This window comes from Microcaecilia unicolor, chromosome 12 (assembly GCF_901765095.1).
Source record: "Microcaecilia unicolor chromosome 12, aMicUni1.1, whole genome shotgun sequence".
In the NCBI taxonomy this organism is placed as follows: Eukaryota; Metazoa; Chordata; class Amphibia; order Gymnophiona; family Siphonopidae; genus Microcaecilia; species Microcaecilia unicolor.
The window spans coordinates 100833678-100850677 of record NC_044042.1 but is presented as its reverse complement, the minus strand read 5'-3'; the positions used below and the strand labels follow the sequence as shown (position 1 = coordinate 100850677).

Genomic DNA, 17000 nt, shown 5'->3' with positions numbered 1-17000 from the left:
ATCAAATGCTGTTCTACAAGCTCAAGTCAGTGGCGTAGCCAAGGGTGGGCTTGGGTGGGCCCATGCCCACCCACTTTGGGATCAGGCCCACCCAGTAGCAGCATACCTTTGATATGGCTAGCAGGGATCCCCAAGCCCCACCAGCTGAAAACTCCCAACAAGTGTCCCTCCTGCATACTTTGTAAGTAGCAGATCTTCGCCTGCAGTGAGCAGTGACATACAGATTGCTCGCACCAGCCCCACAGCCTTCCCTCTGATGTATTTCTGCCTAGGCGGAAACAGGAAGTTGCATCAGAGGGAAGGGTGTGGGGCCAACTAGAGCAGTGTGTATTAGTTGCTGCTTGCTGCTGGTGAAAATCTACTATTTAAAAGGTATACAGGAGAGGGGGGATGTTTGAGAGACCAGATGGCATGCAGGCGAGAGAAGGAGAGACCAAATCACGTGTGGGACGGGGCGAGGTTCTTCTGCCCACCCATCTTGGGCCCAGGCCCACCCAAAATTGGGTGTCTGGCTACGCCCCTGGCTCAAGTCCTCTATAACATGACCCTCAACGTGACCAGAATGGGGCAGTAGCCTATTGCTTAGAAGACCAATAACCAAGTCACTTTGCTCTCTCTTGCACGGCTACAACTTAGAATGTAATTAAATCTAAATCCTGAATATCTAGTCTCCAAGAGTTTTCCATGAGAGTTGCTGGTTTTCCTAGAGGCTCAAATATATTGGACAATTGTCTGATGTGTTGAGTATCTTTTGGAGACTCAAAAAAAAAAAATGCAGCATGCAGAAGATGGAAAAAGAGATGACACTAGCCAAACATGAAATATACTATGCTTTTTTGTTTGTTTAAACAACTGAAATTACAATCCTGATTTTCCTATTATGTCACAGATCTACAAATCCCAAAACGCTGTGGGATAGCAGCAAAAGTAAACAAAATCAGCAGAAAGTGTTTAGATTTACCATGCTGCCATTAGCAAGCACTTGAGAGGGGAAAGCAGGGCCGGCCCCATCCCTAGGCAGTGGCAAGGCAGAGCAAAGCAGCACAGGAAAGCTGATGTCAATGTATCTTTTACATGTGTGCTAAAGATCTGTCATGTCCCAACTCCATCCAACAGGAAGCACAAAGGCCCTGCACATGCTGCATTTCTGTAGCAGGCTCAGGCAGAGGAAGTAGATAGGGAGTAGTGGCAGGAGGAGAAAAATGGGGGAGATAAGCAACAAAAGTGAAGATGCTGGACTCTGGAGGGGGGCACACTGTGGAAGTTTCGCCTAAGATGTCAGATATCCTTGGGTCAGCCCTGGTGAAAATTTCATACCAGAACACAAATTCTCTCTGTAGAGAGGCATATGAGAGAGAAAAATTGGCAGGGAGAAGTAGGAAAGGAAACAGTAGAAACATGGGATGAACTTGGCAGACTGTTCATATTCACACTGAAAACTCAACATAGCAATAATTAAAGCAAACTTTTATGATAGCCTCTGCAAGGTAGGAGAGTCCTAAAAAATAAAAACAACAATTAAAAAAAAACCCAATGAGAGTATTATCTTCTTGACTACAAATCAAGCCAATAAACTAAAGACCAACAAAATAACAAACCCAAATCATAATTATTACACTCCAAAAATTTTGAATATCCAGGGGGGAAAGGAGGGATCATAATTAGTTTTTATTCCACATTTATGGAAATTCCACTCAACGTGGTTTACATTCCAAATAAAAACAATTAAAGTCAAGAAAAAGATAAGAACAGCTACAAATTACAGATCTTAAGAATATCTACATATTTTGGGGGAAAAAAAACCACCACCAAAGTTGACATCTCTCTCAACTCCTATGGTAATTTATTCCAATAAAAGGACCTACAATTTATGGCATTGAAGGTCCAGTGGAAGTCTGCTCCAACTGAACTGGAAGCCCAAAGCAGGAAGAACTGCTGGGTCAAAAATGTACCCTAAGGTGTAAAACAGGAGATGGATTCAGAAGTATTTTCTGTTATACTGGAATCATCCTACTTGGGGATTTCTCAGCCCAGTCCCTGGTCTACACCAAGCCATCCTGGTTTTCAAGATATCCACAACGAATATGAAAGAGATAAATTTGCAGGCACTGACTCCATAGTATGCAAATCTCTCATGCATATTCATTATGGGTATCCTGAAAACCTGACTGGCTGGGTGTGTCCCGGTGACTGGATGGCGAACCCCTGCCTTTCCTCTATAGTTGCTACGGAGATGGAAATGGTTGTAAAAACCAGGCAGGTCATCAGCCAAAACAGAGAAGACAAAGACTTTTTTGAAATCAGAAAAGCTAACCAGGTGACAGCTTTCAACCTTCAGCACACTCAGGATAATACCATTCGCTGATCCGTCAAAACCCAAAATCCAAATCCTGGAGCAGAAGGAAGAGTGGACACCCTGCTCATCTCAACTTGAAGCGGTTGTAAACTGGTTACATTCCAACTTACAAAAATAAACACATGCACAAACAGATCAGTCATTAGCGGCAAAGGACTCACAATAAGCTGAATGGAAAGTCTGATGACCTGTGCAATGGAAAGAGGTTAGTCAGAATGAGGGGCAGTGAAATGAAGGGGAAAGCAAGTTGACAGATGGTATGGAGGAGAAGAAACAGGTGAGAGTGAGAGAGAGACAAAGAAAGAGCAGCCAATGAAATTATGCAGGAGTAGGAGGATAACTTGGAAGAGAAAGAAGCTCAGAGAGAAAACCCATGCCCACTAACAAAATGTCAAAGTTATTTTCAGAAGGAAAATACAGGGTTAAATAAATACGTTTGCAGGGAGTAGCCTAGTGGTTAGTGACTGGACTTTGATCCTGGGGAATTGGGTTCAATCCCCACTGCAGCTCCTTGTGACTCTGGGCAAATCAGTTAACCCTCCATTGCCCCAGGTACAAATAAGGACTTGTATATACTATGTAAATTGCTTTGAATGTAGTTGCAAAAAACACAGAAAGGCAGTATATCAAGTCCCTTTCCCTTATTGAAACAGAAAATAATTTGATTCTTGGGTGTAGAGCATCTCGTGGCTGGATAGCCTTCATCATCTATAACACAGAAGCTCTTCAAGGAGCTCACGTGAGCTGATGTTTTAATCATTTATCAGACAGGGATTCCCCCCTCACCAAGCTGTGAAAAGCAACAAATTACTTACAAGGTTGGTCCACACCACCATAGGAAAAGGGTAACAGTGGAGCATAGAGGGGACTCTTTGTGTACTGCAGGATCGGATTGCGTTTATAGATCTGTTCCACCACTTCTTGGTTTGAGCAGTTTTCCTGGAGAACAGAATCGGTTGCTATATATTCAGCTACTTCAGATAAAAGAAAGCCACCTCAATAGTCAATACACATTCATGCTACAGAAAGAGTTGGAAAGGACCTTAAGGCCATCATCCCACCTATCCCCCACTATGTACCTAACCCAGAGCTTTGCAAATTGTGTGTCAGTACCACACAAAACCTAGGTGAGTTCTCCATAGGTACATTATTATTATGCACCTCCAAGGGGTCACACAATTTTATTTGGCCACAATCATGGGGTCACAGACACAAAAAGATTGGGAAGCAATCCCAGATGGGAAAATTAGGTTCTTACCGTGATAATTTTCTTTCCTTTAGTCATAGCAGATGCAGCCATTACAGATGGGTTGTGTCCATCAACCAGCAGAGGGAGATAGAGAGCACACTTTTTTCAGTGCCTCATACCAGCTTGCTCCACTGCCTCTCTTCAGTATTTGAAGCTTCCAAAGCAGTATGGCAAACCACAATGGGAATAACATAAGCTTTCCTCACAGCGAACGATGGAACTACAACAAAGGGCATTAACTCTGAATGGAGGGAATGAAACATCCTCCCGGAGGGCATAAACTCATCCTCCACTGAGACATAACTGGAGGGAATAAACTCATCCTCCAAAACATGAAACTGGAGGGAATTAAGTCATCCTCCTTTAATTGAACAAGAATCCTGAAGACTGTTTTCCGACTTTCTCCCAAGGACGGAATCTCCAGGAAACACGAACAGAACCTGAAATAGATTTACAGCAGATAGCATCAGACAGGGAGGGATCATGGCTGCATCTGCTATGACTAAAGGAAAGAAAATTATCACGGTAAGAACCTAATTTTCCCTTCCTTGTCATCAAGCAGATGCAGCCATTACAGATGGGATGTATCAAAGCAATCCCTAGATAGGGTGGGAACAAGCCACACCACACGCCAGCACTTGCGCTCCAAAATGTGCGTCCCTCCTGGCAGCCACATCCAGCCTGTAATGTCGGGCAAAAGAGAGCTTAGAAGCCCATGTTGCTGCACTACAAATCTCTTGAAGAGAGAGTGCTCCAGTTTCAGCCCAAGAAGAGGAAATTCCTCTAGTGGAATGCGCCTTAAAGGCATCAGGCGGAGGCCGGCCAGCAAGCAAATAAGCTGAAAAGATAGATTCTTTAAGCCAGCGGGCAATAGTGGCTTTAGACGCTGGAGACCCTCTGCGAGGACCTGATAGCAAAACAGATGAGTTAGTAACTCGCAGATACTGCAGCAGAGTCCTGTGCACGTCCAACAGGTGCAATTGCCCAAAAGATTCTGGAAACTCCTCCTCGACAAAGGAGGGCAAGAAAATAGGTTGGTTTAGGTGAAACGCTGAAACCACCTTAGGCAAGAAGGAAGGCACGGTCCGAACCGTGACCCCGGACTCTGAAAACTGCAGAAAAGGGTCTCTACAGGACAGCGCCTGGAGCTCTGACACCCGTCTCGCCGAAGTAATGGCCACTAACAAGACGGCCTTTAGTGTCAAATCTTTCTCTGAAGCACGCCGAAGCGGTTCAAAGGGAGCACCCTGAAGGGCCTTCAGCACTAGCCCCAGGTTCCAAGCTGGACAAGGTGCACGCACGGGAGGACGGAGCCGAAGCACCCCTCTAAGAAACCGTGCCACATCCGGATGAGCAGCTAAAGACATGCCTTCAACCTTGCCACGCAGGGAGGCCAATGCTGCCACTTGCACCCGCAGGGAATTATAGGCCAAGCCTTTTTGTACACCATCCTGCAAAAAGTCCAGAATCGGCGAGACAGGAGCCCGCAGGGGTGTGATCTCTCTGGAAGCACACCAGACTTCAAACTGGCGCCAAATCCTGGCATAAGCCACAGAAGTGGAACGCTTGCGGGCTTGCAGGAGAGTGGTAATTACTTTATTGGAATAGCCTCTGCCTCTCAATTGCGCCCTCTCAATCGCCAGGCCATAAGACCAAATCGGCCGGCGTCCTCCATGGTCACCGGACCCTGTGACAACAGGTTGGGAACCAGAGGTAACTGAAGGGGATCCTCTATGAGCATCTGTCGGAGGTCCGCATACCAAGGCCTCCTGGGCCAATCCGGGGCAACCACTTCTCCTGGATGCAGCCGAATCCGCAGGAGCACTCGCCCTATCAAGGGCCACGGAGGGAACACATACAGTAGGCCCGGAGGCCAGGGTTGAGCCAAGGCATCCAACCCCGCCGCGCGAGGATCTCTCCGTCTGCTGAAGAAGCACGGGACTTTGGCATTGGAGCTTGTCGCCATTAGATCCATCACGGGCTTGCCCCACTTGGCACATATCTTTAGGAACACTTCGTCTGCAAGTTCCCACTCCGCTGGATCGATCTGATGCCTGCTTAGATAATCGGCTTGCATGTTGCTCTGACCTGCAATGTGAGCTGCCGACAGAAACTGTAGATGCAGCTCGGCCCAGTGGCAAATTTGTTCGGCCTGCGCGGCTAGAGCTCTGCACTGAGTGCCGCCTTGTCAATTTATGTAGGCCACTGCTGTCGTGTTGTCCGACATCACTCTGACAGCCAATCCTTCCAGGGTCACTTGAAAGGCCAGAAGCGCCTGAAACACCGCTTTCAAATCTAGGCGGTTGATGGACCACTCCGACTCCTCGGGTGTCCATAGACCCTGGGCATGCTTCCCCTTGCAATGTGCGCCCTAGCCTTTCAGACTGGCATCTGTCACCACTAGGCACCAATCGGGGAGCGCCAGCGGCATTCCTCACCGCAGCATGCGGTCTGAGAGCCACCACTCCATGCTGAGACGGGCCGCAGGGAGCCAAGAGAGTCTGCATTGGTAATCCTGAGATACTGGAGACCATCTTTGGAGTAGAGCATACTGTAGAGGTCTCAGGTGCGCTCTCGCCCAGGGCACCAGTTACATGGTGGCCGTCATCGATCCAAGCAGCTGGACAATGTCCCAAGCGGGGCATCCTCAGGAGCAGATGGACCTGATTCTGAAGCTTGCACCGCCTTTGCTCGGGTAGGTACACATACCCCGAGGCTGTGTCAAACCTGGCCCCCAAATAATCTAGAGACTGCGAGGGGGTCAGGTGACTTTTGGCCAAATTGACGACCCAGCCCATAGACTGAAGTACTTAGACCACTCTGGCTGTTACATGCTGACTCTCTGCAGCAGAGTTTGCTCGAATGAGCCAGTCGTCCAGGTACGGGTGAACCCGAATACCCTCTCGCCTTACAAAGGCAGCTACTACCACCATAACCTTTGAAAAGGTGCGGGGAGCTGTGGCGAAGCCAAAAGGCAAGGCCCGGAACTGGAAATGCTTTCCCATCACCGCAAACCTCAGAAACTTCTGGTGCGGGGGGCCAAATTGGAATGTGCAAGTAAGCTTCTTTCAGGTCCAGGGACGTGAGAAACTCTCCTGGCTATACCACCGCAATGACGGAGCGCAGGGTTTCCATGTGAAAATGCCGCACTCTCAGGGACTTGTTTAATTCTTTTAAGTCCAGAATAGGGCGAAAAGACCCTCTTTTTCGCGGCACCCCAAAGTAGATGGAGTAGCGGCCGCAGCCATGTTTGGCGGGAGGTACTGGGGACACGGCCTCTATCTGAATCAGACCTTGTAAAGTCTCCTCTACCGCCGCCCGTTTGGCGGCAGAACCGCATCGGGACTCCACAAACACGTCTCTTACAGGGGTGTCGAATTCTATTCTGTAACAGTCTCTGATCAGGTCCAAGACCCACTGATCTGAGGAAATGTTGGCCCACTCCTCGGTAAAGAGGGAAAGACGTCCTCCGATGACAGGATTCGAGGAGAGGGCCGGTGCACCATCATTGAGAGGGTTGCCCCTGAACTCCAGGCCTTGAGCCAGTGGGTGTGAAACGTTTGTCCGAGCGAAAGGAGTTCCTCTGCTGAAAACGGGCACGAGAAGTGAACCCAGCAGAACGCCCCGGGCGGTACCTTCGAGCTTCACGGAAGCGAGGTCTGTAAGAGGAGTGGACTGCCGCACCCTTAGAGGAAGGCCGAGGCCTATCTTCAGGCAAGCGCTGGGGTTTAGCCTCACCCAGGCCCTTCACAATTTTCTCCAACTCCTCACCAAACAGGAGAAGGCCTTGAAAGGGCAACTTCACCAACCTTTGCTTAGAGGCCATGTCCGGCCCAATGCCGTAGCCAAAGAAGACGGTGAGCCGCCACAGCTACTGCCATGTGTTTAGCCGAAGCTCTGACAATATCATAAAGGGCATCAGCAAGAAAGGACAAGGCCGACTCCATCCGCGGAGCCACATCTGAAAAGGGCTCCGCTCCATCACCGGGCTGTTCCACTGCCTGTTGCAACCAAGCCAGGCAGGCTCTAGCAGCATAACAACTGCATGCAGACGCCCAAAAAGTGAGACCTGCAATTTCAAATGACCGTTTAAGTGCTGATTCCAGTCTACGGTCTTGAATATCCTTCAGGGCAACACCTCCTTCAACAGGGAGGGTAGTTCTCTTTATCAGAGCTGTGACTAGGGCATCCACTTTAGGCATAGCAAAGCGAGCCATATGCTCCTCACTCAGAGGGTATAATTGCCCCATAGCCCTGGAAACTTTCAAAGGTCCCTCGGGGTCAAGCAGGCTTTTTGGTACTAGCCATCCTAGGATTCACAGAGGAGGCTGTGCCACTGGCAGGGTCCTCAATAGAGAGAGCCTGCAGGGCATCAGAAATAAGCGCTGGCAGCTCAGCATGGTGGAAAATCCTCACCGCGGAGGGATCGTCCAGATCCTGAGTCACTTCTGCACCAGACTCTGGCTCCTCAGACCACGAAGCCCTGCCAGAGTCCTCCGAATCCTCGCAGCCCGACCACCGGGGGGGGGGGGGGGGGGGTGGAGGAGGTGCAGCACTCTCTGAAGGGGAATGAGCCCTTCTGCGCTTCATATTCTGCCAATTATCAGGGAATAACACCTCAGAGGGCATACCCAGGCTAGAATCCACCGGGGGGGGGGGGGCATTAGAAGAGGCCCGTGCCGGGCTTTGTGGGAAAGCTGTTTTAAGCATGTATGCTTTATGCATTAATAAGACAAAATCAGGGAAGAAAAACTCACCCTGGCCACCCGGATCTCTGCCGGGGCTAGTAGCTCCCATATCAGCTTCACTCCGAGGCCTCCCCCCGGGCTGACTCTCCGTCTCAGCAGCGGTCGCGCCATGTGGTAAATTCAAAATGGCGCCCGCTGCCAGCTCAGAGCGCGAAGAATCGTCGCTCGCCATGCTCGGGCCGGCTCTAACATCTGTACAGCACGATTTACAGAGCCCCGCTGCTGATCTGCGCTTGCCACACTTGGAACAGCGCTTTACTGTCTCCGCAGCCATCGCCGAAAACGGCGGTAAAATTCAAAATCGCCCCTATCGCGGGCCCACCCCGGAGGAGTCAGAAAACACTCTTACCTCACTGGACCGAGTATCACATGTCCGGTCCCACAGAAAAAGGCAAGGAAAAACCTCTGTTCCTTTTTTTTTTTTTTTTAACGCTGTGAGGAAAGCAGAGGTAAATAGAACTCCGGAGGCTCGGGTGAGTGGGAAAGGCAGGGAAAGGGCAAACCTATGTGCCTGCATCCACTGTTGGTGGGGAAGGACAGGGAAATCCAGTGCTTTTTTTGTGCCGGTACGCAACGGTACGGCGTACCGGCACCTTTTTTTTTTGCTCCCCCCGCCCCGTGAGTCCATGTCCCGCACGCAGTGCCAGCCCCCATTTCCGGCCGCTGCTGCTTCTCCTGTTGAGCAGCAGCGGCCGCTACACAAAGAAAAAGATTTTTAAAAAACTTCAAACCTGGCTGAAACGCGGCACCCCGGCACTGTAGACAGCCATTAGGCATTGGCTGTTGCCCCGCAGCCGCTCCTCCTCTTGCCTCTACGTCACTGCGCTCCTCCGGGGTCTTCCTCCAGGGGCAGTGACGTAGAGGCAAGAGGAGGAGCGGTTGCGGGGCAACAGCCAATGCCTAATGGCTGTCTACAGTGCCGGGGTGCCGCGTTTCAGCCAGGTTTCAATTTTTTTTTAATCTTCTTTTTCTTTGTGTAGCGGCCGCTGCTGCTCAACAACAGGAGAAGCAGCAGCGGCCGGAAATAGGGGCTGGTGCCGCGTGCGTCGCGTCTTCGCGCCGTTCGCGCCAAACTTGGCAGGGAGAGGGAATCCAACAGAGGGAAGGATTGGGGAGAGAGAGAACGAGGGAAACCAACAGAGGGAAGGATTGGGGAGAGAGAGAAAGAGGGAAACCAACAGAGGGAGGATTGGGGAGAGAGAGAAAGAGGGAAACCAACGGAAGGATTGGGGGGAGAGAGAGAAAGAGGGAAACCAACAGAGGGAAGGATTGGGGAGAGAGGGAAAAACATGGAAGGATTGGGGAGAGAGGGGAAAAACAGATGGAAGGATTGGGGAGAGAGGGAAAAACATGGAAGGATGGGGAGAGAGGGAAAAACAGATGGGAGGATGGGGAGAGAGAGGGGGAAAAACAGATGGAAGGATGGGGGGAGAGAGAGGGGGAAAAACAGATGGAAGGATGGGGAGAGAGAGAGGGAAAACGGAAGGATGGGGAGAGAAAGAGGGAAGACGCTGGATGGAAGAATGCAGAAAGAAATAGGGGAGACACTGGAAGGATGGGGGAGAGAAAGCAGAGCTGCTGGATGGAAAAGGGGAATAGAGAAAGACTGGAGAATAAGAGGAAGGGGCATGGGGAGAACAAGGGTGAGGAAAAGATGAAAAGCCACAGGTAGATGAAGGAAATTAAAGAATGGATAGTAAGAATGAATTAAATCTGGACAGAGAGAGAGCCTGAAAAATATTGAAGAAAGCAAAGAAAAAGGAGACAAAAATGACAAATGGCACAGAAGAGTTAAGCGCAAAGAAAAGAAAGCAGAATCACAAACTGGGACCAATATGGAAAGAAAAACAGTCACCAGACAACAAAGGTAGAAAAAAATCATTTTATTTTCATTTTAGTGTTTGTAATTATGTCCAATTTGAGAATTTACATTGGCTGTCTTATTTTGCACTGGGTATACTGGAGCTTTAAGAGCTTACAGAGATTATTTATAATGAAAAAAAATCACGTTATTTTTTTCTCCTATAGTACTATAATATTTTCAATGATGTCTGTTTATATGCGCCATGGCTGGTATAGGGGGTGTGGTTAATGTGGGTGTGGCTATCATAGGGGTGGAGCCATATGTGGTGACCCCGCCCATAATGAGTACCGGCACCTTTTTTTCTACAAAAAAAGCACTGGGGAAATCTAAGCAATGTGTCCACATCCACGGAGGTATGGGTAAGGCAGGGAAAGGGCGAACCTATGTGCCTTTAAAGTGAAGCTGCTATAGCCTCCAACACCCCTGCTAACAACTGGCAAAAGCACAGGAGCAACCTCCAGGCAGATTTTAGATGGAGCTCGAAGGAGCTGCAGCCACTCTGCTAGGGGAGATAGAGAATACTGAAGAGAGGCAGTGGAGCAAGCTGGTATGAGGCACTCAAAAAGTGTGCTCTCTATCTCCCTCTGCTGGTTGATGGACACAACCCTTCTGTAATGGCTGCATCTGCTTGATGACAATGAAGTTACCTTGGTACCTTAACAACCTTGACTTGAACAATTTCCTTCCCTGGTACTATCTAGCCCTGTTATTTTTCATTTTGTTCCCAGTGATGATGGAGAAAGAGAGTTCATCTACTTACAATCTGCTCTAGGCTAAAATAAAGCCAATGCCTTCAATCTCTCTTCATTTAGGGTCTTGTTTGTGTTACCCACTCTCTCCAATTTCTCCAAATCCTTCCTGAAATATGAGCCTTAAAACCAGATTCAGCCCTCAAAAAGCAGCCCAACCAATACTGAGAAGGAGAATAGAGGATTACAATTACACAATTCAGAAATCATCGAGGGAGCCAATCTCCCTAGCTGGGCTGACTTTGATAGTATACATTTAGGAAATGAAGCACATTGGAGAGGACATTTGTATGCAGAGGAGGGGGCTTACGTGCCAGGGCATCTATGCCGGAGGAAGAGGGTGGGCTACAGAATGCTATTTCTAGACTCCATGGCTAGCCCAACAATTTCTAATGCCAAGAACTCTCTGCTGATAAGAAGAAACTGTAACCATATTTACAGCATTCATTTTTTAACTAAGTAATCAGGTGTGGTTTTGTACAACAATGTTTAGATCTCTACAAAAAAGATAAATATTTTTAAAATACCCCAATATCCCTGATCAGCAATTGGGTTGGTGTTTCCACAGGCGCTTTACTGTCGACAACCTTCTGGATAGCACACACCCAGTGCACAGCTTCATTCAAGTGCTCGGTGAATAACCTGAAACAATGCTTCCGCCCATAGACAGTCACGTTCCAGTAGCCTGAAGAAATAAGGAAATAAGTCTGTACACAGCAAATAAAGAAACACAGAAAATGAAGGCAGATAAAAACCATACAGTCTATCCAGTCTGCCTGTCTACACCAACTACTAGGCTCTACAATCGCCTCCTCTCCCTCTGAGATCTTTGGCTTGTCCCATGCTTACTTGAGTTCAGATATAGACCTTGGGTCCATCACTTCACTGGGAGGCCATGCTATGTATTAAGATCCCTTTCTGTAAAGAAATTATTTCCTCGGGTTACTTCTATCCACTTTCACCTTCATGCTATGCCCCCTCATTCCAGAGCTTCCTTTCACTTGAGATGCGCCTCCTGTGCATTTATGCCATGGAGGCATTTCACTGTTTCTCTCCCCTCTCCCACTTTACGTATTTCGGCTGATATTCAGCGCTATTTAACTGGCCAGGAGTGGCTGTTTAAATAGTTCTTAGCCAGCTAAGCGTTAATATTCAGTACAAGATAACTGGTTATAGCTGCTGAATATTAGCACTTAGCTAACCAGTTATATCGCACGATATAACCGACTAGCTGCAAATATTCATTGCTTCACCGGCTAAGTTTAACGGCCAAACAGGACTGCTTTTTAGGCAGCCTGATCTTTGGCCGCTATAAACTTCCAGCCAGAGCTGAATACTGGCTTGGTCAGTTAAGTTTAAGCTGGCCACCCCCCAAAAAAACGGATATTCAATACCAGTCACTGGAAATGACCCAGCATTGAATATCCAGACTCGGCACTGATCATGAGACTTAGCCAGCCTGCCTCCTAGTGGCCGGTGTGCAGTATGTGAGCAATAGGATGCACTATTGATTCAATTACCCTGACATGGAAACATTTAGACCAGAATAAAATGAAAGTAATCCCATAACAGAGGAAATTAAAGAAAACTGTTTTGGTCACTGCAGCCCTACTGACACCTCATAGGATGGATTTTAGAGGTTTTTAAAGGGTGAGGATTGAAGTTTCCCTCTAGAAAATAATTATTTCTGCACACTTGCAGTAAGTTTTAAGGTAGGAGGTTTTGCCTCACATCACAATCTCTCACCTGTTTGTTTGTAGGTCTGTTTATCAGGCCACATGACTGAGCACAAACTGGTCAGCACCAGACTGCCCAGCTGCTTGGCATTCTTCTCATTACTGCTGTAGTAGTCTAGGGAGTCCTGACTCAGGACAAACCAGTACTTCTTCAGCCGGAACCAAGGGGTCCTCACCCCTCCTTTCACCTCCCTCTGGAGCCATCCTAGAGAAAACAGGCACATTACTGATGAACACCTGTGTGAACTACTAGCATTACATCCAAACTCAAGTCTCTGGGGAAAAGACTGCTCTAACCAAGATTAACCTTCAACCAACCAACACAGCAGTAAAAGCTCAACATCAAATGCGCTTTTCCTTCCGTCTCATGGTACAGTCTGCAAACCTTCTCAAAGCAGAAAAAGTCCTCAGCCATACCTTAAAAAACAAATAAACAAAGCCATCTTATTCGAGGCCTCAGCTCTGTAAATCCAACAATGGGGTTGATACTGAAAATGACTAAACCAGGCAGGGGTAATGGTTCCTGGATAACTACTCCAGCAAGTAAGACCATAGAAACTGCTGTCCTAACTTGCATGGATAGTTTATGGGACAAGCCTCCATCCACTCCTGACACTGCCTCATTGAAATGCCCAGCCAAGTACCAGAAATTACCTACTTCTACACTTACCCAATTGCAAGGGACTAAGTCAAAGTTCATCCACACCTCATGTTTCACCTTCCTGGCATCGAAATTGTGGAACTCACTCCCGCTAGCCGTAAGAAAAATTACAAACTATCTACAATTTCACAAGACCCTCAAAACTTCCCCCTTCAACAATTCCTATATAGACAACAGCTAGCCCATCAAATGCAGGACTACTATTTGCACACGCCACTTCGCATAACATCAATTCGCATAATACCACCACTGAACTGATTATAAGATACCTACCAAGAGATGTTTAAATAGTTTCTTAATTGTGAAGCATTTTATGCTGCCACTTTTGACCATTTTATTGAGTTATTACTGATTTGTCATAGTATCACAATGTCGAATTCCACCAATCTGTTATTTTGCTGGCCTAACCAAGGACACCAAAATCGACTATTTCATGTATTATACCTGAGCTACACTATTTAGTCACTGCCCCATGCAACACATATCCCCCATATATCCACCCTACTTACATTGTTATTCATAGTTCCATGTAATGTTTTCACCTTGTTACACTGTAAGCCACATTGACTCAAACCTTGTTTGGATAATATGGGGTATAAGAATTAATAAATGAAATGAAAATAAGAAGAATGCCTTGTTGGGATCAGGGCCGGCCCATGAGCATCTAGCACCCTAGGTGAACCTTCAGCCATTCGCCCCAACCCCAGGTGGCCAGCATCTCCTCTCGCTTCCCTTTCCTTTATCCCTTCTGTGCCACTAGCCACCACTGTGCTCCTACCTCCTCCTTAGCTAGGCCCAAAGCTATGAAAACATCAAGAACTGCACAGGCCCTTTAAGTGCACAGTGACCCATACTCAAGCATTGCCATATGCTGCACCACTCCCCCAATAAGAAGTCTGAAGGGGGAAGCACATGGCAGTGCCCGAGTGTGGGCCTACACTTAAAGCACTAGAGCTTACCACTTTCACAACTTCGGGCTTGGCTCAAGAGGAGGTTATGTTGTGGCAGCAGCTGACCCGACAAGTGAAAGGGAAGAGGGGAGTGGCTCTCTCCTGAGTTGGAGCTGTGCTACCACCCCCACAATTCTGCCACCCTAGGCAGACACCTAGACCACCTAGTGGCAGGGCCAACACTGGGTGGGACAGATGATATCTCTGACAGTAGCCAGTCTAATCGCTTGAAGAACCTGGCAGATTCTTACTGTACACTGCCTTGAGTGAATTCTTTCAAAATGGCGGTAAATAGATCCTAATAAAGAAATACATTTATTGAATTTGGGGTAAATGGGAAGGAGGGCAGAGGAAATAGTGTGTACCCATCCACTTTGGACTTTGGCCCATCCAAACTGGCATGTCTAGCTATGCCACTATTTCCACAGTGACTCCAAGACCCTTTTCCTGGGTGGTGACTCGAATATGGACGTCGGCATTGCGTGCCTCTTAGGATTTTTCTGCTCTACTTGTCTTCAGTTTATTCCTGTCAAGATGAAATTCAAATCTGCCATTTAGACAACCAGGGCCTGATGCAGAACCTCGGTAAAATTTAACAAATTGCAAACAGCAACCAATGCACAAAGGGTATCTCATGCAAATGAGCTGCATGGATGCACCTTTGTGCATTGATCACTGTTTACGACTCCGAGCTGTCAAATGCATGACAGCTCCTGATGCAACCCTGATCCTGACACCCCTCACCAATCCCCCTGCACAGAAAAGGAACAAATACCTGGTGGTCCCGCAAACTTCCAAAATCCCCCCGGCTCCCACACACAAGTAAGCTGCAGTGGTCCACTGTAACCCCGACCCCCCTAAGCAAAAATGACTCTGGTGGTCTAGTGACCCCTTGTGCACCTGGGAAAAGATGGAGGCAGGAGGATCTGCCCTGCACAAAATGGTGGTCCCAGCACTAGTACATCCTGGAAAGCACTGGGCGGGGCTAAGCACCATATAATTCCTTATATGTGCTTAGTCCTGCCCAGTGAATCCCAGGATGGACCACGCCAGGGCTGGGTGCCGCCATTTTGTAGAGAGCTGGCTCCAGGGCAGGAAGGTGGGACGTGTTGCTCTCGCCCTCTTGCCTTCATCTTTTTTCCAGGTATGGGGAGGGGGTCACTAGACCACCAGGGTCATTGCTACCTTGGGGGAGGGGTCCACTGGACTACTGGGGATTGCTTGTGTGGGGGGGAGGGCTGGAAGGGGGTGCAGACCACCAGGGATTTGTTACTTGAGGGGTGCAGGAGGGGGGTTGGGGACCACTGGACCACCAGGGAATTTAAACGATTCAGGGGGGTCATTGGGAGGGGGGGGGAGGTCAGGAGAAAGCACACACAGAAAGCCTTTGCAGCTGCCTGTTTGCGTTTCCTTCGTCTTCCGACAGCTCCAGAGCAGCCGTAAAATTTGCCCAGAATGCTCATTAGAATATTAATGAATTCATCGTAATACGTTTACATGGGGTTTTTGGTGGCTAACAGCACAAGTTAGAGACACAGAAAACTCCTTTGTACATTACTTGCTAAATAACATTAGCTTTAGACTGGCTACAACCAGTCTAATGCAAATGTTCCCAACAAGGTAAGCTTTGTTTATCAGGGCCCCAGTCCTCCTTAAATTCCTTATGTTCAGGCTGTGTTTTTAATAATGTTGAATAATGTGTGTCATCTGCTAGACTGTTGAACAGTACTGGTTTCAGGAGAGGGATCCAAGATGGCAACCTGAAAGGATGTGAGGGTCAGAGCTCCTGTGTACCTAGGCGGGAGAACGCCAGTTTCTCAATTAAACAGCATGGGAAAGTGAAAGGGGAAAGCAAAAGCTCTTACCTCCTGAGCAAAGCTGTGAACCCCGCTGTGCGCCAAACCGTCCTGGAGTCCTATGGAGTGAGGACGCTTGGAGAGCGACTACCCGCGTCTACAGGACCCGCCTCTGTTGAAGTGGACCACAGCATCGAGGGAGCCTCGCTTAGCCCTCCTCCGAACACAGCCCCCCCCCCCCCCCCCGCAACCAGGAGCAAGTTTGGATATGACAGAGGCACAGAAGACCGGAGCGATTGGTTGTATACCACCCCTGGTAACTGAGTTGGGAGGGCCCGTTGTATCCTCGATGCTGACCAAAACAACAACAGAGGAAGTGGCTTCCTCATCTTTGGATCGCACTGCTACTCCTGAAGGAGACCGAGGACCAGTAAGACCGGCTCTTGTAAAGCTAGATGCGCTCTGGGACGCTATTCAAGGTATACACACTTCTTTACAATCTATTACCAACTCCCTTAGGGGAGAAATAACGGAATTAAAAGAAAAACATCAAGATATGGCTGAAAAACTCCAAGGAAATATAGATAAGGTAACAATCCTGGAAGGAGAGATTTCTAAATCTCAGAATATAACAGCCACTCTAATTAAGGAGAGGAAAATTTATGCTCGTAAAATATTATTTCTAGAAAATCAAAGTCGCAGGAACAACTTGAGGTTCATAAATTTTCCAAAGTCTCCTTTGATTTCCCCTGTGGATATGTTGAGGAAGTATTTTACAGAGGTACTGGGAATACCAGCAACAGAATTTCCTCCTATTGCTAGGGCCCAGTACATAACTGGATTAAAAAATAATGAAGGACAACCCCAAGCTGCATCGGACTTAGATTGGAC

General features: G+C 48.0%; 1 protein-coding gene across 1 annotated transcript in view; it reads right to left on the bottom strand.

Annotated features, from left to right (window-relative positions):
* Positions 1 to 17000, bottom strand: part of PLEKHH3 (pleckstrin homology, MyTH4 and FERM domain containing H3) — a 261085-nt gene that overhangs the window by 84591 nt on the left and 159494 nt on the right. The window contains exons 4-6 of the mRNA XM_030220491.1: positions 12713 to 12907; positions 11494 to 11651; positions 3172 to 3295 (exon numbers count right to left, since the gene is read on the bottom strand). Coding sequence (XP_030076351.1) covers positions 3172 to 3295; positions 11494 to 11651; positions 12713 to 12907 — 477 coding nt within the window. The remainder of the gene's footprint in view (positions 1 to 3171; positions 3296 to 11493; positions 11652 to 12712; positions 12908 to 17000) is intronic.